Genomic DNA, 22417 nt, shown 5'->3' with positions numbered 1-22417 from the left:
GTTTATCTTGTCAGCTTAATGCACCTTCCTTGGCTTAGTGTACTGACACTGCTGAACCTCTGCTCACGGTCTCTCCTTCAGCATCTATAATAGGTTTCCCCTACTTCTTGGAGGGCTAAGAACTTTGCTCTCACACAAGGAATATTTGAAATGTTAGGTTCCTGAGGATATGCACACAATAGGCACTCAATAAATATTTGCCATATTTAATTGAACCTGAAGAAATGAATTTACTGATGGCAAGTAGATAATGTAGGAAGGGAAGAGGCACTCCAAGGTAAGCCACAGGAGAACTTTGCACAGGCGGTAAGCTTGAACACAGTGATCTAAAAATCATTTCAAGTAAATAGCTGCTTTACACCTGCATGAACCTGCAAGAGATTTTCCATGAGTAACAAGGTGAAGAGTTTATTAGCATTTCCTCTTCCCTGGGTCACATTCTGTTGTCAGCAATGCTGATGCTACCCTCTACTTGAACTATAGTAAACAACCATTTACCACTCACATTTTAGGAATGTGAATGTTGTGACAACAAAACAGTCATTGACAGATATTAATCACTTGCTGAGTGAAGAAGGATAAAAACTACAGAGAAACAATAGAACCCAAATGACAGATGAGACTGAGGGATGGTCAGGACCTCATTGACATACCTGTGATCATGCTGTAGACAGGCTTCCCTAAATAATTTCTCAAAGCAAATGAATGCAAGCACATATAACCTCTGTATTCCCAGCGCCTAGTGCTGAGTTGACAGACTTGAAGGCTTTCTTACCATCTAATTGTAATTAAATGACTAATTTGTCTTTCCTCCAGCACAAGATTATAAATTCTGTGAGGGCATGGATCACATTTGCCTTGTTTACCTTCGTTGCTCAGGATCCACTGCACATAAGTAGATACTTAGCAAATATGTGAAAATGAAATGATAGGAAATCAGGAGCTAATGGAATAATGACTGAGCTTTTACCATGTGCCAGGCATTTTGATAGGTGCTTATACATTGCTATACATACTTCATTTTTATTTCCCATGACTACTCTGAGAGATATAAATTAATATCATAATTTTACAGTTAAGAAAACTGGGAAGGACAGCTTATAGGGTTGATTAGCTATTATTTGCTAGGTTCTATGCTAGACAATTTACATATATTATCTGTATTTAGATCTTCAAAATACCCTGGGGTGTTTTTCTCCATACATAACAAGTTTACATAAAAAGAAAAAAACTGGCATGTGATTAGTAAAAATGATGCTAATGTTCAGGTACATATCTTCTGATTACAAATTGAATACACAAAAGTAAATCTTCACTGAATGAATTATGGATCATTAGTTCTTGTTAATTAATTTATTGATTCATGGATGTTTAAATAGTCCCTAAAACTCCTATGAAAAGCAGCTTTGCCAGTAGCACTTATAGTAAACAAAAATAACTTCAAGATCATTTTTTTTTGAAAAATCAAAATTTGTATTTGAAAATCTCTTCTAAAATTGACCTCAGTTTCCACTTATAGCTTGTATCACATATAAGTTATCTCTGACATAATTTTTAAATAATAATCCAAGAAAATTCTTCATAAGAACTTTAAGTAATATACTCAAGTATTTTAAAAGGTTCATTTTTATATGTATCTTGCTGAAACTAATTTTACTTCCTTTTTAAGTGAAAAATACAAGAATAATTGATTTTTAAACTTTATTCCTTATTTTACTAAATTGAATCCTGCCTCTGTATTCAATGTTTTTCTGTAAATAAAGCTAGACTTTAAAAGACTAATTTTAATAGCATTGCAGGCAGACTCTTTACTCTTTGAGCCACCAGTGTCAAGAATCAATCTCAGCTTCAGAGCAGAATTTTAAAATATTGGTCAGTTCAATTCAGTTCAGTTCAGTCACTCAGTTATGTCCGACTCTTTGTGACCCCACGGACTGTAGCATGCCAGGCCTCCCTGTCCATCACCAACTCCCGGAGTTTGCTAAGACTCATGTCCATCTAGTCGGTGATGCCATCCAACCATCTCATTCTCTGTCGTCCCCTTCTCCTCCTGCCTTCAACCTTTCCCAGCATCAGGGTCTTTTCAAATGAGTCAATCCTTGCATTAGGTGGCCAAAGTATTGGAGTTTCAGCTTCAGCATCAGTCCTTCCAATGAATATTCAGGACTGATTTCCTTTAGGATAGATTGGTTGGATCTCGTTACAGTCCAAGGGACTCTCAAGAGTCTTCTCCAACACCACAGCTCAAAAGCATCAATTCTTCAGCGTTCAGCTTTCTTCACAGTCCAACTCTCACATCCATACATGACTACTGGAAAAAGCATAGCTTTGACTAGACAGACCTTGTTGGCCAAGAAATATCTGTGCTTTTTAATATGCTGTCTAGGTTGGTCATAACTTCTCTTCCAAGGAGAAATCCTCTTTTAATTTCATGGCTGCAATCACCATCTGCAGTGATTTTGGAGCCCAGAAAAATAAATTCTGACACTGTTTCCACTGTTTCCCCATCTATTTCCCATGAAGTGATGGGACCAGATGCCCTTTTCTTAGACAGCATATTAAAAAGCAGAGAGATCACTTTGTCCATAAAGGTCCATCTAGTCAAGGCTATGGTTTTTCCAGTGGTCTAGCATGGATGTGGGAGTTGGACTATAAAGAAAGCTGAGCACAGAAGAATTGATGCTTTTGAACTGTGGTGTTGGAGAAGACTCTTGAGAGTCCCTTGGACTGCAAGGAGATCCAACCAGTCCATCATAAAGGAGATCAGTCCTGGGTGTTCTTTGGAAGGACTGATGTTGAAGCTGAAACTCCAGTACTTTGGCCACCTGATGCGAAGAGCTGACTCATTTGAAAAGACCCTGATGCTGGGAAGGATTGAGGGCAGGAGGAGAAAGGGATGACAGAGGATAAGATGGTTGGATGGCATCACCGACTCAATGGACATAGGTTTGGGAGGACTCTGGGAGTTGGTGATGGACAGGGAGGCCTGGTGTGCTGCGATTCATGGGGTCGCAAAGAGTCAGACACTACTGAGTGCCTGAACTGAACTGAATTATTCCTTTAATTTTCATTTTTATAACCTACTATTACCTTGCCAAGAAAAGACCCTATTTTAAAAGCAAACTTCACATATATTTTTTATACTTTTTGTGATTTTTTTTTTAGTATTGTATTTTTGAGAATCCAACCTCTACTCTAGATTTTTAATCTTTGCTTTTTGGTATTTGTTATCAATATTGTACCTTTAAGAATCCAATCTTCAGTACCCATTTTTACTAAGGAGTGTGATTACTGGCTTGATTACTCTCTCCCCTTTTTGACTCTCCTTTTTCTCCCCCAGGTCACCTCTATCTCCTCTCTCCCCTTTTCTTCTCTACCCAACTCTGTGAATCTCTGTGTGTGTTGCAGGCTGTGGAGAACACTTAGGGAACTTATTACTGCCTAGATCTGTCTCTCTCCTTTTGATTCCCCCTTTTCTCCTCCACCTCTATCTCCTTCCTCCCTCTTTTCTTCTCCATGTAACTCTGTAAACCTCTCTGGGTGTCCCTCACTGTGGAGAATCTTTTTACCATTAACCTAGATGTTTTGTCATTGGTGCTGTATGGATGGTAAATTACTGTAAGAATAAGACTGAAAACCAGAGGCAGGAGGCTTAAGCCCAAAACCTGAGAACACCAGAGAACTCCTGACTCCAGGGAACATTAATCAATAAGAGACCATCCAAAAGCCTCCATACCTACACTGGAATTAAGCATCACCCAAGAGCCCACAAGTTCTAGAGCAAGATATACCATGTCCATCTCCAGCAATGCGGGAACATAGCCCTGAGGTTTAATATTCAGGCTGCCCAAAGTCACACCAAACCCATAGACATTTCAAAACTCACTACTGGACACATCATTACACTCTAGAGAGAAGAAATTCAGCTCCAACCACCAGAACACTGACACAAGCTTCCCTAACCAGGAAACCTTGACAAGCCACTCATCCAACCCCACCCATAGGGAGGAACCTCCACAATAAAGAGGAACCACAAACTGCCAGAATACAGAAAGGCCACCCCAAACACAGTAATCTAAACAAGATGAAAAGGCAGAGAAATACTCAGTGGGTAAAGGAACATGATAAATGTCCACCAAACCAAACAAAAGAGGTGGAGATAATGAGTCTTCTGAAAAAGGATTCAGAATAGTGATAGTAAAAATGATCCAAAATCTTGAAAACAAAATGGAGTTACAGAGAATTAGCCTGGAGACAATGATTGAGAACATGCAAGAAATGTTTAACAAGGACCTAGAAGAAATAAAAAAGAGTCAATTAATAATGAATAATGCAATAATTGAGATCAAAAACACTGGAGGGAATCATCAGTAGAATAACAGAGGCAGAAGATAAGATAAGTGAGGTAGAAGATAGAATGGTAAAAATAAATGAAGCAGAGAGGAAAAAAGAAAAAAACATGAAAGAAATGAGGACAACCTCAGGGACTTCTGCGAAAATGTTAAATGCCCCAACATTTGAATCATAGGAGTCCCAGAAGAAGACATGAAGAAAGGCCATGAGAAAATACTTAGGAGATAATAGTTGAAAACTTCCCCCAAATGGGGAAGGAAATAGTCACCCAAGTCCAAGAAACCCAGAGAGTCCCAAACAGGATAAACCCAAGGCAGAACACCTCAAGACACATATTAATCAAATTAACAAAGATCGAATACAAAGAATAAATATTAAAAGTAGCAAGAGAAAAACAACAGATAACACACAAGGAGATTCCCATAAGGATAACAGCTGATCTTTCAATACAAACTCTTCAGGCCAGAAGGGAATGGCAGGACATACTTAAAGTGATGAAAGAGAAAAAACTACAACCTAGATTACTGTACCCAGCAAGGATCTCATTCAGATATGAAGGAGAAATCAAAAGCTTTACAGACAAGCAAAAGCTGAGAGAATTCAGCCCCACCAAACCAGCTCTTCAACAAATGCTAAAGGATCTTCTCTAGAAAGGAAACACAGTAAGGGTGTATAAACTCGAAACCAAAACAACAAAGTAAATGGCAATAATATCATACTTATCAATAATTACCTTAAATGTAAATGGGTTGAATGCCCCAATCAAAAGACAAGGACTGGCTGAATGGATACAAAAATAAGACGCCTATATATGCTGCTACAAGAGACCCACCTCAAAACAAGGGACACATACAGACTGAAAGTGAAGGGCTGGAAGAAGATATTTCATGGAAATGGAGACAAAAAGAAAGCAGGAGTAGCAATATTCATATCAGATAAAATAGACTTTAAAGGCCATGAAAAGAGACGAAGAAGGACACTACACGATGATCAAAGGATCAATTCAAGAAGAAAATATCACAATTATAAATATATATGCACCCAACACAGGAGCACCATAATATGTAAGGAAAATGCTAACACGTATGAAAGGGGAAATTAACAATAACACAATAATAGTGGGAACTTTAATACCCCACTCACACCTATGGATAGATCAACTAAACACAAAGTTAAGGAAACACAAACTTTAAATGATACAATGGACCAGTTCAGTTCAGTCACTCAGTCGTGTCTGACTCTTTTTTTTTTTTTCATGTCTGACTCTTTGCGACCCCATGAACTACAGCACGCCAGGCCTCCCTCTCCATCACCAACTCCTGGACTTTACCCAAACTCATGTCCATTGAGTCAGCGATGCTATCTAACCATCTCATCCTCTGTCGTCCCCTTCTCCTCCTGCCTTCAATCTTTCTTAACATCAGAGTCCTTTCAAATGAGTCAGCTCTTTGGACAGGTGGCCAAAGTATTGGAGTTTCAGCTTCAACATCAGTCCTTCCAATGAACACCGAGGACTAATTTCCTTTAAGATGGAAGGATCTTAAAGGTTGGATCTCTTTGCAGTCCAAGGGACTTTCAAGAGTCTTCTCCAACACCACAGTTCAAAAGCACCAATTCTTCACTCAGCTTTCTTTATAGTCCAACTCTCACATCCATACATGACTACTGGAAAAACCATAGCCTTGACTAGATGGACCTTTGATGACAAAGTAATGTCTCTGCTTTTTAATATGCTGTCTAAGTTGGTCATAACTTTCCTTCAAAGGAGTAAGAGTCTTTTAATTTCATAGCTGCAATCACCATCTGCAGTAATTTTGGAGCCAAGGAAAATAAAGTCAGCACTGTTTCCACTATTTTCCCATCTATTTGCCATGAACTGATGGGACTGCATGCCATGATCTTAGTTTTCTGAATATTGAGCTTTAAGCCAATTTTTTCACTCTCTTTCACTTTCATCAAGAGGCTCTTTAGTTCTTCACTTTCTGTCATAAGGGTGGTATCATCTGCATTTCTGAGGTTATTGATATTTTTCCCAGCAATCTTGATTCCAGCTTGTGCCTCATCCAGCCCGGTGTTTCTCAGGATGTACTCTGCATATAAGTTAAATAAGCAGGGTGACAATATACTGCCTTGACGTACTCCTTTTCCTATTTGGAACGAGTCTGTTGTTCCATGTCCAGTTCCACCTGTTGCTTCCTGACCTGCATACAGGTTTCTCAAGAGGCAGGCCAGGTGGTCTGGTATTCCCATCTCTTTCAGAATTTTCCACAGTTTATTGTGATCCACACAGTCAAAGGTTTTGGCATAGTCAATAAAGCAGAAATAGCTGTTTTTCTGGAACTCACTTGCTTTTTCCATGATCCAGCAGGTGTCGGCAATTTGATCTCTGGTTCCTCTGCCTTTTCTAAAACCAGCTTGAACATCTGGAATTTCATGGTTCATGTATGGCTGAATGTTACAATGGACCAGTTAGACCTAATTTGTATTTTCACCCCCAAACAATGAATTTCTGCTTTTTCTCAAGTGTACACAGAACTTTCTCCAGGATAGATCCCATCCTGGGCCATAAATCTAGCCTTGGTAGATTCAAAAAAATTGAAATCATTCCAAGCATCTTTTCTGACCACAATGCAGAAAGATTAGATGTCAACTACAGGATAAAAGCTGGTTTTAGAAATGGATCATCATAGTCAACAAAAGAGTCCAAAATGCAGTACTTGGATGCAATCTTAAAAACAACAACATGATCTCTGTTCATTTCCAAGGCAAACCATTCAATATCACGGTAATCCAAGTCTATACCCCAACCAGTAACGTGGAAGAAACTAAGCTGAACAGTTCTATGAAGACCTACAAGACGTTCTAGAACTAACACCCCCAAAAGATGTCCTTTTCATTATAGGGGACTGGATGGAAAAGTAAGAAGTCAAGAAAGACCTGGTTAACAGGCAAATTTGGTCTTGGAGTACAGAACGAAGCAGGGCAAAGGCTAATAGAGTTCTGTCAAGAGAACACGCTGGTAATAGCAAACACCCTCTTCCAACAACACAAGACTCTACACATGGACATCACCAGATGGCCAACACTGAAATCAGATAGATTATATCCTTTGCAGCCAAAGATGGAGAAACTCTATACAGTCAGCAAAAACAGGACTGGGAGCTGACTGTGGCTCAGATCATGATCTCCTTAGTGACAAATTCAGACTGAAATTGAAGAAAGTGGAGAAAACCACTAGACCATTCAGGTATGACATAAATCCCTTATGACTATATAGTGGAAGTACGAAATAGATTTAAGGGATTAGATCTGATAGACAGAGTGCCTGATGAACTATGGATGGAGGTTTGTGACATTGTACAGGAGATAGGAATCAGGAAAGTCCGGAAGGAAAAGAAATTTTAAAAAGCAAAATGGCTATCAGAGGAGGCTTTACAGATAGCTGTGAAAAGAAGAGAAGTGAAAAGCAAAGGAGAAAAGGAAAGATATAAGCATCTGAATGTAGAGTTCCAAAGAATAGCAAGGAGAGATAAGAAAGCTTTCCTCGGTGAATAATGCAAAGAAAGGGAGGAAAACAATAAAATGGGAAAGACTAAAGATCTCTTCAAGAAGAATAGAGATACCAAGGAAACATTTCATACAAAGATGGGCTCAATAAAGGACAGGAATTGTAGGGACCTAACAGAAGCAGAAGATATTAAGAAGAGGTGGCAAGAATACACAGAAGAACTGTACAAAAAAGATCTTCACGATTCAGATAATCAAGATGGTGTGATCACTTACCTAGATCCAGACATCCTGGAATGTGAAGTCAAATGGTCCTTAGGAAGCATCACTATGAATAGAGCTAATGGAGGTGATGGAATTCCGGTTGAGCTATTTCAATTCCTTAAAGATGATGCTGTGTAAGTGCTGCACTCAATATGCCAGCAAATATAGAAAACTCAGCAGTGGCCACAGGACTGCAAAAGGTCAGTTTTCATTCCAATCCCAAAGAAAGGCAATGCCAAAGTATGCTCAAACTACCACACAGTTGCACTCATCTCACACACTGGTAAAGTAATGCTTAAAATTCTCCAAGCCAGGCTTCAGCAATACGTTAGCCATGAACTTCCAGATGTTCAAGCTGGTTTTAGAAAAGGCAGAGGAACTAGATATCAAATTGCCAACATCCGATGGATCATTGATTCATTGTGCCTGATTCCAGCACAAGCTGGAATCAAGATTTCTGGGAGAAATAACAATAATTTCAGATATGCAGATGATACCACCCTATGGGAGAAAGTGAAGAAGAGCTAAAGACCCTCTTGATGAAAGTGGAAAAGGAGAGTGAAAACATTGACTTAAAACTCAATGTTCAGAAAACTAAGATCATGGCATCTGGTCCCATTACTTCATGTCAAATAGATGGGGAAACAGTGGAAAGAGTGGCTGCCTTTATTTTTCTGGGCTCCAAAATCACTGCAGATGGTGATTGCACCCATGAAATTAAAAGACTCCTTGGAAGGAAGATTATGACCAACCTAGACAGCATATTGAAAAGCAGAGACAGTACTTTCTCAACAAATGTCCGTCTAGTCAAGGCTATGGTTTTTCCAGTGGTCTAGTATGGATGTGAGAGTTGGACTATTAAAAAAAGCTGAGTGCAGAAGAATTGATGCTTTTGAACTGTGGTGTTGGAGAAGACTCTTGAAAGTTCCTTGGACTGAGGGAAATCAAACCAGTCCATCCTAAAGGAAATTAGTCCTGGATTTTCATTGTAAGGACCATCGTTGAAGCTGAAACTCCAATACTTTGGCCACCTGATGCAAAAAGACCTTGATGCTGGGAAAGATTGTGGGCAGGAGGAGAAGGGGACAACAGAGGATGAAATGGTTGGATGGCATCACTGGCTCAATGGACATGGGTTTGGGTGGACTCCGGGAGTTGGCGATGAACCAGGAGGCTTGGCGTGCTGTAGTTCATTGGGGGTAAAGACTTAGACACGACTGAGTGAATGAACTGAACGTGAAATGACTATTAAAAATTCCATCATATGGAGGCTAAACAATACGCTTCTGAATAACCAACAAATCACAGAAGAAATCAGAAAAGAAACCAAAATGCATCAGTTCAGTTCACTTCAGTCACTCAGTTGTGTCCGACTCTTTGCGACCCCATGAATCACAGCACGCCAGGCTTCCCTGTCCATCACCAATTCCCAGAGTTCACCCAAACTTATGTGCATCGAGTCAGTGATGCCATCCAGGCATCTCGTCCTCTGTCATCCCCTTCTCCTCCTGTCCCCAATCCCTCCCAGCATCAGGGTCTTTTCCAATGAGTCAACTCTTCTCATGAGGTGGCCAAAGTATTGGAGTTTCAGCCTCAACATCAGTCCTTCCAATGAACACCCAGGACCAGTCTCCTTTCGAATGGACAGATTGGATCTCCTTGCAGTCCAAGGGACTCACAAAAGTCTTCTCCAGCATCACAGTTCAAAAGCATCAATTCTTTGGTGCTCAGCTTTCTTCACAGTCCAACTCTCACATCCATACATGACCACTGAAAAAACCATAGCCTTGACTAGATGGACCTTTGTTAGCAAAGTAGTATCTCTGCTTTTTAATATGCTATCTAGGTTGGTCATAACTTTCCTTCCAAGGAGTAAGCGTCTTTTAATTTCATGGGTGCAATCACCATCTGCAGTGATTTTGGAGCCCCACAAAGTAAAGTCTGGCAGTGCTTCCACTGTTTCCCCATCTATTTGCCATGAAGTGATGGGACCAGATGCCATAATCTTAGTTTTCTGAATGTTGAGCTTTAAGCCAAACTTTTCACTCTCTTCTTTCACTTTCAAGAGGCTTTTTGGTTCCTCTTCACTTTCTGCCATAAGGGTGGTGTCATCTGCATATCTGAGGTTATTGATATTTCTCCAGGCAATCTTGATTCCAGCTTGTGCTTCTTCCAGCTCATCTTTCCTCATGATGTGCTCTGCATATAAATTAAACAAGCAGAGTGATAATGTAAACCTTGATGTACTCCTTTACCTATTTGGAACTAGTCTGTTTTTCCATGTCCAGTTCTAACTGTTGCTTCCTGACTTGCATATAGGTTTCTCAAGAGGCAGGTCAGATGGTCTGTTATTCCCATCTCTTTCAGAATTTTCCAACACTGAAATCAGATTGATTATATTATATTGATTGATGAAACTGGAGCCTATTATACAGAGTGAAGTAAGAAAGAAAAGTGCCAATACAGTATACTAACACATATATATGGAATTTAGAAAGATGGTAATGATAACCCAATATGCGGGACAGTGAAAGAGACACAGATGTATAGAATGGTCTTTTGGACTTTGTAGGAGAAAGAGAGGGTGGGATCATCTGTGAGAATAGCATTGAAACTTGTAAATTATCATACATGAAACAGATCGCCAGTCCAGGTTTGATGCATGATACAGGGTGCTCAGGGCTGGTGCACTGGGATGACCCAGAGGGATGGGATGGGGAGGGAGGAGGGAGGGGGATTCAAGATGGGGAACACATGTACACCCATGGCTGATTCATGTCAATGTACAGCAAAACCCACTACAATATTGTAAAGTAATTAGCCTCCAATTAAAATAAATAAATTTTTAAAAGGTGAGAAAAATTAAACTAATTGTTGCTTATTATTATATAGTTATTTCTATTTTATTACTTATTACTTATTGTTTTATTTTTTATTTATTGTTCGTCTAAGACAGGGTCCTTGCAATTCCACATAAGGACATTCTTTGCTCTTCCACAATTGTCACCATTGCCTACTTCCATGTTTCAGTTGGCTTTGAAGGCAACATGGAGAAGATTGAGCTACATTTCCCAGAAACCACAAGACTTTGGTTTGAGTTGGTCAAATAAATACATGTTAAAATTTGGAAGGCAGAAGTAAAACAACAGCCATCACTGGCTGAAAGGGAGAGGTGACAGGAGACAGTAAGAAGGAAAACAAATGGAAATGGACGGGCACCCTTACTCTTCCCTACTCCATGTCCAACTCTTCTTCCTGAATGCTGGCTTTGCTCACCTATCATGATCCCTGACCCGCAACAAGACACTTAGTGAAGAACTCACACAGGCGGATTCCAGGGATAAATTCAACTTGGTCAGAGTATGTTATTATTTTTTACATATTCCTCTGGTTTTGGTATGTTACTGTATTATGATTTTTTCCCGACTTTTCCAAATGTATCGTATAGCTTCCTCCTTTCAGACATTCAAAGAGTTTTTGAAATATCCTGTCTGTAAACAAAGGATTTTCCTCTAATATAACTGATGTTCTGTCTGTCTCTTTCTCCTTCAGAAACGAAAGTCACACTAGTGCTATATTAAAGCTTAATTTACATTTTATTAAGTAGTTTATAGATTCTATTGACACAATAGTTTCCTGAAATGCTGTATGTTGATTGAGATCACTATTATTAAGTGGTTAGTTTTCATTGTATCAAATTCTTACAATATCATGTGTGCATAATAGCTTATGGATTTTTTTGATGTAATTTGTCAAATTTGAATACCTTTGATGTTATGGAAATGTTTATTAATTTGTTTCACAAACATTTATTACATATCTATAATCTATCAACTACTATTCTAGATGCTGAGGATGTAGCAGTCAAAACAAATCCCTGCCTTGATGGAGCATTTTGCTCATATCCTTCGGATATAAGTATGGTCTCAGAATATAAATGGGTCTTTAGTGACGTTCTACAATTCATACAGAAGAAAATTATTCTCATTGTCTAATAGTCATTCTATGCCTAGAGTCAAGGCTTTGATAGATGACTTTTAATCAATGATAAAAAACAAATTTGAGCTCTTTATTACTTGGACCATATTTCATTGAAAAATTATTACTTATTACTATAAGTCTTTTTTGATTACAGTTTGTATTTATATGAAGTATTCATTTATAATAAGAATGAAATGTAAATAATTCTACCATAAAATTATTTGTGTTTTGGGCTCATAAATATTTTTCAAATGGCTTGAATAAACTTCGATTTTGTTAATATACTGAATGAATTTGTAGCACACTTTGAAAATGTTTCTTAAAAGTTCCTCCAATAACTAGGGAGTTCCCTAGCGGCCTAATAGTTAGGGTTTGGCACTTTCACTGGCATGGCCTGGCTTCAGTTCCTGTTGGGGAACTAAGATCCTGCTAGCCATATGCCATGGCAAAAAAAAAAAAAAAAAAAAAAAAAAGCCAGCAAGTAGAAATAAGCATTTTATTTTATGATGGGTTAATAAATGGATTTTTAAAATATAAGGAATGGTATGTTCATTTTGCCTTAATAATTAGAACTAATAAACTGAAGTACTTAGAAAATTTATGACTTTCATACATTCACTTGTACATTTCAAAGAGTTATATAATACACAATGAGTATAGCAGATGTCCCTTTATGGATCATTGCCTTGTTGGGGTGAAGGGGCTTGACTCAATGAAGCTATGAGCCATGCTGTGCAGAGCCACCCAAGATGGGTGGGTCATAGTGAAGAATTCTGACAAAATGTAGTGCACTGAAGGAGGGGATGGCAAACCACTCGAGTATTCTTGCAATGAGAACCCATGAGCAGTATGAAAAGGATATAACACCAAAGAGGAGCCCCCTAGGTTGGAGTGAGTGAATGAGAGAGTGAAAGTCGCTCAGTTGTGTCTGACTCTTGGCAACCCCATGGACTGTCCATGGAATTCTCCCAGGCCACAATACTGGAGTGGATAGCCTTTCCCTTCTCCAGGGGATCTTCCCAATCTAGGGATCAAACCCAGGTCTCCCACATTGCAGGCAGATTCTTAGCCTGCTGAGCCACAAGGGAAGACCAAGAATACTGGAGTGAGTAGCCTATTCCTTCTTCACAGGATCTTCCCAACCCAGGAGTCGAACTGGGCTCTCCTGCATTGCAGGCGGATTCTTTGCCAACTGAGCTATCAGGGTTGGAAGAACATATACTGCCAGGGAAGAACACAGTGCAATTATGAATAGCTGCAGAAAGAATGAAGTAGCTGAGTCAAGCAGAAACAATATTCAACTGTGGAGGTGTCTGGTAGTGAAAGAAAAGTCTGATGCTGTGAAGAACAGTATTGCATAGGAACCTGGAATATTAGGTCCATGAATCAAGGTAAGTTGGATGTAGTCAAACAGGAGTTGGCAAGAGTGAGCACTGACATATTAGGAATCAGTGAACTACAATGGATGGAAATGGGTGAATTTAATTCAGATGACTGTTACATCTACTACTATGGGAAAGAATCCCTTAGAAGAAATGGAGTGGACCTCATAGTCAACAAAAAAGTATGAAATGCAGTACTTGGATGCAATCTCAAAAATAATAGAATGATTTCAGTTTGTTTCCAGGGCAGACCATTCAATGTCATAGTAATCCAAGTCTGTGCCCCAGCCACTGATGCAGAAGCAGCTGAAATTGATTGGTTCTGTGAAGACCTACAACACCTTCTAGAACTAACAACAAAAAGATGTCCTTTTCATCATCAGGAATTGTAATGCAAAAGTAGGAAGTCAAGAAATACCTGGAGGAATAGGCAAGTTTGTCCTTGAGTACAAAATGAAGCTGGGCAAAGGCTAATAGAGTTTTGTCAAGAGAACACACTGGGCATAGCAACACATAGTAACACATAGCACACACACCCTCTTCCAACAACACAAGAGACGACTCTATACATGGACATCACTAGATGGTCCATACCAAAATCAGATTAATTATATTCTTTGCAGCTGAAGATGGAGAAGCTCTATACAGTCAGCAAAAACAAGACCATGAGCTGTCTGTGGCTCAGATCATGAGCTCCTTACTGCAAAATTCAGGCTTAAATTGAAGAAAGTAGGGAAAACCACTATGCCATTCATGTATGACCTAAATCAAATCCCTTATACAAGTGGAGGTGATGAATAGAATCAAGGGATTAGGTCTGATAGACAGAGTACCTGAAAAATTATGGAGGGAGGTTCATTGTAACATTGTACAGGAGGTAGTGACCAAAATCATCCTCAAGAAAAAGATATGGAAGAAGGCAAAGTGGTTGTCTGAGGAGGCCTTAAAAATAGCTGAGGAAAGAACAGAAGCAGAAGGCAAAGGAGAAAGGGAAAGATATACCCAGCTGAATGCAGAGTTCAAGAGAATAGTGAGAGTTAAGAAGCCCTTCTTCAATGAACAATGCAAATAAATAGAGAAAAACTATAGAATAGGAAAGACTAGAGATCTCTTCAAGAAATTTGGAGAATACCAAGGGAACATTTCATGTAAGAATGGGCACGATAAAGGACAGAAACAGTAAGGACCTAACAGAGGCAGAAGAGATTAAGAAGAGGTGACAAGAATACACAGAAGACCCATACAAAAAAGATCTGAATGACCTGGATGACCATGATAGCGTGGTCACTCACCTAGAGCCAGACACCTTGGAGTGTGACGTCAAGTGGTCCTTAGCAAGCATTACTACGAACTAAGCTAGTGGAGGTGATGCAATTCCAGCTGAGCTATTTAAAATCCTAAGAGATGATGCTGTTAAAGTCCTGCACTCAGTATGCCAGCAAATTTGGAAAACTCAGCAGTGGTCACAGGACTGAACAAGAGCAGTTTTCATTCCAACCCCAAAGAAGGGCAATGCCAAAGGATGTTCAAACTACTGTACAATTGTGCTCATTTTATATGCTAATAAGATTATGCTCAAAATCCTTCAAGCTAGGCTTCAGCAGGGTGTGAACCGTGAACTTCCAGATGTTCAAGCTAGATTTAGAAAAGGCAGAGGAACAAGAGATCAGATTGCCCACATTGCTGGATCATAGAGAAAGCAAGGGGATTCCAGAAAAGTATCTATTTTTGCTTCATTGACTATGCTAAAGGCTTTGACTGTGTGGATCACAACAAACTGTGGCATATTCTTAAAGAGATGGGAATTCCAGAGTACGTTACCTATGTCCTGATAAACCTGTATATTGGTCAAGAAGCAACAGTTAGAACTGAACATGGAACAACTGACTGTTTCAAAATTGGAAAATAAGTACAACAAGGCTGTATACCATCACTCTGCTTATTTAACTTCTTTGCAGAGTACATCATGTGAAATGCCAGGCTGTATGACACAAGCTGGAATCAAGATTTTGGGGAGACATATCAACAACCTCAGATATGTAGATGATACCACTCTGATGGCAGAAAATGAAGAGGAACTCAAGAGCCCCTTGATGCAGGTGAAGGAGGAAGGTGAGCTTGAAACTGGCTTGAAACTCAACATTCAAAAAACTAAGATCATGGCATCTGGTTCCATCACTTTGTGACAAATAGATGGGAAAGTGAAACAGTGACAGATTTTCTTTCTTGGACTCCAAAATCACTGCCTTTTGTGGCTGAAGTCATGAAATTAACAGAACCTTTCTCCTTGGAAGGAAAGCTATGATAAACCTAGACAGTGTATTAAAAAGCAGAGACATCACTTTGCCAGTAAAGATACATTTAGTCAAAGCTATGGTTTTTCCAGTAGTCATGCATAGATGCATTGGGCTATAAAGAAGGCTGAATACCAAAGTACTGATTCTTTCGAACTGTGGTGCTGGAGAAGACACTAGAGTGTCCCTTGGACTCTAAGATCAAACCAGTCAATCCTAAAGAAAAATCAACCCTGGATATTCATTTGAAGAACTGTTGCTGAAAACTCCAATATTTTGTCCACCTGATGCCAAGAGCCGATTCATTGAAAAAGATCCCAATGCTGGGAAAGATTGAAGGTAAAAGGAGAAGAGGACAGCAGAGGATGAGACAGTTAGATAGCATTACTGACTCAAATGAACATGAATTTGAGCAAGCTCTGGGAGTTGGTGATGGACAGGGAAACCTGGCATGCTGCAGTCCTGGGGTCGCTAAGAGTTGGACACAATGTAGCAACTGAACAACAAGAAAATAGCAAATTAAATCCTAAATAAATGTGTACCAACTATGTATAACATTAGTTATCAGTGCTGACACAATTCCTAGTTTAAAATATAGAGAAAATCATTGGTAATCCAAAAATTGCCAAACTGATTGCAGAAATCTTGGTACCCAGAGCATGGACATTGTCTTCTGGTAGAGGAATAAACTTGATTGCTTGTACAATGTGAGAAACCTCTGAGATGAGATTGGCTTCATTGATGGCTTGGACTGCAATATAGAATTTGGTGCCATTTTCTACTCTAAAATGTTCTGGCTTAAATTCAAAATTTTCTTTTGAGCCGGCCTCCTTAGGTATTAGATTAGAAGTATTCACTAAAGTCGCATTGTCAAAATCTTCTTGGAGATCCATGAAACTCTTACTTATTCTTATAACGTAGCGGTTGGCTGGAAAATAAATAGATATTTCATGTATGTTAGGATCACTAGAATGCCTTATTGCTATCACATCAGTTTATATTTAGGGGTCCATCCGGAATGCACACTGTTTTTTTTTTTGTCTGGTTATTCCATTTTCTTTAAGAACACATATATGAACAGTTTTATATCTAGTTATCTAATCACAAAGAATTTAATGCAGAATTGTATATTAATAAAAATGGAATCTAGATTTAAAAATAGAAATATGAAGAACTGAGTCTACTTTTGATTTAGAACAAGGAACACAATAATGTTTGAGTATAGTAATGACATTCAGTAACAGTCAATACCATTTGTCTGTATTATTTTTCATTAAGCTGAGAAAGGGAGTACTAGGATGTATGAGTAGGAAAGCAGATAAGTAGAGTGGGAGCCAGGGATAAAGACAAAGAGCAAAGGAAGGCAGAGAATTTAGAATGTGTACTAAAAATTAAACATGTTTAGGAGCTAGGCAGACTTTAATTTGCACCTTAGTTCTACTTTCTAGCTGTAACAAAGAAAAATCTAATTAATCTTTCCTACCTTAGTTTTCTAATCTGTAAAAAAGAGAATCAGTCATTCAATTCAACAAATGTTTATGGAATTTTATATATGAATATTATATAATATAATGTATAATAATACATGAAAAGTGTTTAGCACAATGTCTGGAACTTAATAAATGTTTGAAATATTAGCTATTATTATCATTATTTTATCAAGAAAGGAAAGAAAGATGCTGACAAATGTTTCATTCAAAATGCTTTAGAATCTACAGCAGCCATAGATAAAGAAATATATTTTAACATGAAATGCCATGAACAATAAAACATAAAATATCTTTCTTTTGCAGTGACGACTTTATTTTTTCATGAAATATTGAATATGTTCTAAGTATGTGGTGAGTAGCTTAAATTTATTGTTTTCTTTTAAATTCAGGCCCTATGCCTAACATTTGGGTCTTTTAATAAATAGGTCCTGTCAATCTGATCTAGTCCACTCCTCTTCACATCCTCTCTGCATTTAATTTCTGTGGATCTATCCATCTATCCATCCATCCCTTAGTTTAATTTAAATATTTCATTGTGATACTTTGCTTTCTTGACTTTGATCATATTATTTGATTCCTTTTCTCACTGACATGAATCCCTGGAATGCCTCCCTCTCCCCATCTATGCAAATTGTACTTATTCTTCAAGGCCCACCCAACAGGAAGTCCAGTTTCTTAATGAAGTCTTGGTCATGTATTTCATCCCTTGGTAGCTCTCTTCCCTGAACTCTATTGCATGGAATTTAGTTTTCCAGTTTTATAGAGGTTCTGTTTATCTTTCCAGTTTGAATGTACTATTCTTTAGGACAAAAATATGTTTTATACTCCTTTTGTATGAACTAGAGTATCTGGTACTGTGTTTGGCATGTATTTGACCTCCTTAATTACTTTTAGGCCCCAACAGACGTGAAAAGGTGCTCAGTCTTAGCAATCATCAGGGAAATGCAGATTAAAACTACCTCACCCCTATCAGAACATACATTATCAAAAAGACAACAAAAAATAAGTGTGGTGAGAACGTGGAGAAAAAGGGAACCCTCTCACCCTATTGGTGGGAATGTAAATTGGTGCAGCCACTATAGAAAACAGTATGGATGTTATTAAAATAAAAAATAGAGCAACCATACAATTCAGCAATTCTGCTTCTGAATATTTTTCTGAAGAAAACAAAAACACGAATTCAGAAAGATATATGCACTTCTATGTTCATTGCAGCATTATTCACAGTAGCCAAGATATAGAACAACCTAAGTATCCACTGATAGGTGAATGGATAAAGACGATGTGGTGTGTGTACAAACAAACCTGTAGTGGAATATTACTCACTCATAAAAAGAATGAAATCTTGTGTTTTGTGACAACATGAATGGACCTAGAGGGTATCATGTTAGGTGAATTAAGTCAGACAGCTAAGATGAATACCATATTATTTCACTTATATGTGGCATCTAAAAAACAAAACAAATGAACAAATACAACAAAATAGAAATAGACTCATAGGTACAGAGAACAAACAAGCATTTGCTAAATGGGAGGTGAGTAGGGGGAATGAGTGAAACAGGTGAGGGAGATGAAAAGGTACAAACTTCCAGTTACAAAATAAATGAATCATGGGGATGAAATGTATGGAATAGAGAGTATAGTCAATAATACTATAGTAACTTTGTATGGTAACAGATGGTAACTAGACTTAAAGTGGTGATCATTTTGTATTGTACAGATATATCAAATCACTATATTATATACCAGGAACTAATATAGTGTTGTAGGTCAATTATACTTTAATAAAAATACTACTTTTTGGCCAAAAACCGTTATTCACTTGATGCCCAAAATGACAAAATTAGTGGATCATAAAATATTAAAATTATATCTACATGTTTTAGTATTTCTAGGTCATCTAGTCTGATTTGCATATATGACTAGTATGGAAATTGGGTCCCAGTAAACTTAAGTTTATCACAGATCCCTGGTGGCTCAGATGATAAAGCATCTACCTACAGTGCGGGAGACCTGGGTTCAATCCCTGGTCAGGAAGATCCTCTGGAGAAGGAAATGGAAACCCACTCCAGTACTCTTGCCTGGAAAATCCCATGGATGGAGGAGCCTGGTAGGCTACAATCCATGGGGTCACAAAGAGTTGGACACACTGAGTGACTTCACTTTCCCTTTCAAGCTTAAGTTTTTCATTTAAAATTATATAGATAATTATTTATTTTTTGATACTGCTAATACTTCCTTTTGTAATGACTAGGGGTAAAATCTGATAGAACTACATCTTCCTATTTGTTACCAGGAGAGAGGGAGATCAGATCCCACCTGTTTTAGGTATTTGAGGTTAAACATAGTAAAGTTCTTTCCCAATGTATGTATGAAATAATTTCTTCCATCTTTTAGTTTCTATAATCAGTATAAGGGACATTTATTGTGAATCCCGTCGTGATCTAAAGACTTGGTCTTAACTGAGTTCAATTTTAGAATTAAACATTTAGTCAGATAATTTCATTTATGGATTTCTAAGTGGCAGTATTTTTTATTTTCACCATATTTTTAATGATCAAGTGTATTTCAGAAGCTGTCATTATAAGAGTCTCAGTATTGAAGTACAAAGAGCTCTTCATAGGTATTTTATATTTCTTTTGACTTTAGAATGATTTTTCTAATTGTATGATAATGACAAAGAGAAATATAGCTACATAGGAAATGAAAGATTAAGAAGCATTGTTTCTTTTGAGAGAGCCTATAGTAAGGGATGTATTATAACACAAGGGAAAGAGCATTTAAAGTGACTTTTCAGCACTAAAAGCCTCTGAGATATTGTCTGTTGATATGCATATTGCTTTCATTTTACCACCTTAAAGGGAAAATAACAAGATTGGCTTTACCCTATGAGAATCTGCTAGTCTAGCACAACACTGGAATATGGTAGGCATTCAATAAACACTAATTTAATTCAGTTAAATTTAAAGCAAAGCTAAAAGTGATTTAAACTTTTAAGAATGTGGGCAATTTATCATGAGGAAGTTACAGTAGTTATGTATGGATGTGAGAGTTGGATTATAAAGAAAGCTGAGCACTAAAAAATTGATGCTTTTGAACTGTGGTGTTGGAGAAGACTCTTGAGAGTCTCTTGGACTGTAAGGAGATCAAACCAGTCAATCCTAAAGGAAATCAGTCCTGAATATTCATTGGAAGGGCTGATGCTGAAGCTGAAACTCCAATATTTTGGCCACCTGATGTGAAGAACTGACTCATTGGAAAAGATCCTGATGCTGGGAAAGATTGAAGGTGGGAGGAGAAGGGGACAACAGAGGATGAGATGGTTAGATGGCATCACAGACTCGATGGACATGTGTTTGAATAAGCTCTGGGAGTTGGTGATGGACAGGGAGGCCTGGTGTGCTGCAGTCCATCGGTGTCACAAACAGTCAGACATGACTGAGTGATTGAACTGAACTTGAATGAATAAGATAATTTGGCATTGAACTTTAATTCAAACTTCATAGCTAAATCTCTGCATATTATCCTCGCTCTCTCTGGGACATCTTCACTTAACTTTCCCAACTTCTCTCATTCTTTAAGACTTAGGTCAGTAATAGTCTTCCCCGAAAAGCCCTTTAAGATATACCTTGTGATCTTAACTCTCAACTAGAAGTGGCTATCCAATGGCGTATCTCATCATATTCTGTAAAATTATCTGTTTATTTGTAGAAAGTGTCTTTTCCACCTAACTAACTGTTGACAATAGGGATTATTTCTTACGAGCCTAACAACATTTGAAAATATAAAAAAAGGTCAATGAATGAATGAAATTGTTCAAGCACAGATATACTTAGAAAAAATTTTCCCTGTTAGGGAGAAAGAAATGCAACAGAAAGATGTTAAGTCAGTCTTCTTAAAGTAATTTCTATGATGGTTCATATTTTGAGAGGCAGTTTGGAACAACACAATCTGATGAGAGTGAGTTTAATTACTAATTTATTAAATATAGAAGTACTTTGGGGCAGTTCATTATCTCTTCAAGTTTACGTTTTCACACACATAAATAGGTGACCCATAGTAGACCATCTATGCATGTTATTTATAAATAGGACATTAGAAAATATTTAGCAAATAAAAGCCAATGTATGTAATATTTCTAAATGTAAAATCAAACTTACCTTTTCCTTTATCTAGGACATTGCCAGGGGCTGTCCATGAAAGTTGAATATAATCTTCTTTGAATTTAGCCTCAAGATCTGTAATTTTATTGGGTGGGAGCACAGAAGGGTGATTACCAGTAGGAGCTCCTGATACAATAAATGACTCTCCATAGGTTAGTCTGCTAAAGTCTTCTATTTTAGCTTTTGCCAGGTCATCTCTGACTTCAGGTCTGGGTGGGTTCAGTATAATTTTACCTACCAAAAAAAGCAATTTTGTAACTTTTCATATTTTGTGATATCTTCTCTTATAATCTCATTTGCAGCTGTAGATAGTTAATGTTGATTGATAGCAGCCATTGAAAAAGTAACAGCTTTTAGTGAAAAAAAAGCTTGTTTAAAATTGATGAGGAGACATTATGAAGTATTAGTCCTGTTGTTTAACTTATCTGTCTTACTTCTTGATTCTAAATTTTCCAAGGACAAAGATGGTGCCTTATTTATTTTTGTAGCTTCAACATCTAGCAAAGTGCTTGCCACAGTAAATTTTTTTCAATATAAATGAAATGAACTCAGGGAAATGTAAAGAAAGCATGTTGTAAGTATCTGCTAAGTCACTTCAGTCATGTCCGACTCTGTGTGACCCGATAGACAGAAGCCCACCAGGCTCCCCCGTCCCTGGGATTCTCCAGGCAAGAACACTGGAGTGGGTTGCCATTTCCTTCTCCAATGCATGAAAGTGAAAAGTGAAAGGGAAGTCGCTCAGTCGTGTCCTACTCTTAGCGACCCCATGGACTGCAGCCTACCAGGCTCTTCTGTCCATGGGATTTTCCAGGCAAGAGTACTGGAGTGGGGTGCCATTGCCTTCTCCTGTTGTAAGTATAGTCCTATGCTAGTTCCCTTATCATAAATATGGTTTTGAAACAAAGGTGATTATATAACTATATAGGTTTTCCACAGTACCTTTTATTTTGAATGCTTACCACATTAATTTACCTAAATAAATG

At 38.0% G+C, this 22417-nt stretch overlaps 1 protein-coding gene and 1 long non-coding RNA gene across 4 annotated transcripts in view; one reads left to right on the top strand and one right to left on the bottom strand.

The window, feature by feature from the left end:
• Positions 1-22417, top strand: part of LOC105609232 (uncharacterized) — a 132060-nt gene that overhangs the window by 80890 nt on the left and 28753 nt on the right. The window contains exons 6-7 of one of the 2 annotated variants that reach the window (XR_006060011.2): positions 11077-11484; positions 17575-17622. This is a non-coding gene — a long non-coding RNA (uncharacterized LOC105609232). Of the gene's footprint in view, positions 1-11076; positions 12395-17574; positions 17623-22417 lie in introns of those variants that run through there. The other variant, XR_003589892.3, reaches the window with a different exon arrangement.
• Positions 12588-22417, bottom strand: part of LOC101116002 (calcium-activated chloride channel regulator 1-like) — a 30366-nt gene continuing 20536 nt past the window's right edge. For both annotated transcript variants that reach the window (XM_004002159.5, XM_042250662.2), the window contains exons 14-15: positions 21432-21668; positions 12588-16709 (exon numbers count right to left, since the gene is read on the bottom strand). In XM_004002159.5, the coding sequence (XP_004002208.3) occupies positions 16369-16709; positions 21432-21668 (578 nt within the window). In that variant the 3' untranslated portion in view covers positions 12588-16368. The remainder of the gene's footprint in view (positions 16710-21431; positions 21669-22417) is intronic.

The sequence above is a fragment of the Ovis aries genome, chromosome 1 (genome assembly GCF_016772045.2).
Source record: "Ovis aries strain OAR_USU_Benz2616 breed Rambouillet chromosome 1, ARS-UI_Ramb_v3.0, whole genome shotgun sequence".
Taxonomy (NCBI): Eukaryota; Metazoa; Chordata; class Mammalia; order Artiodactyla; family Bovidae; genus Ovis; species Ovis aries.
Note: the sequence above shows the minus strand (reverse complement) of the source record. Positions and strands in the feature narration are given on the sequence as shown.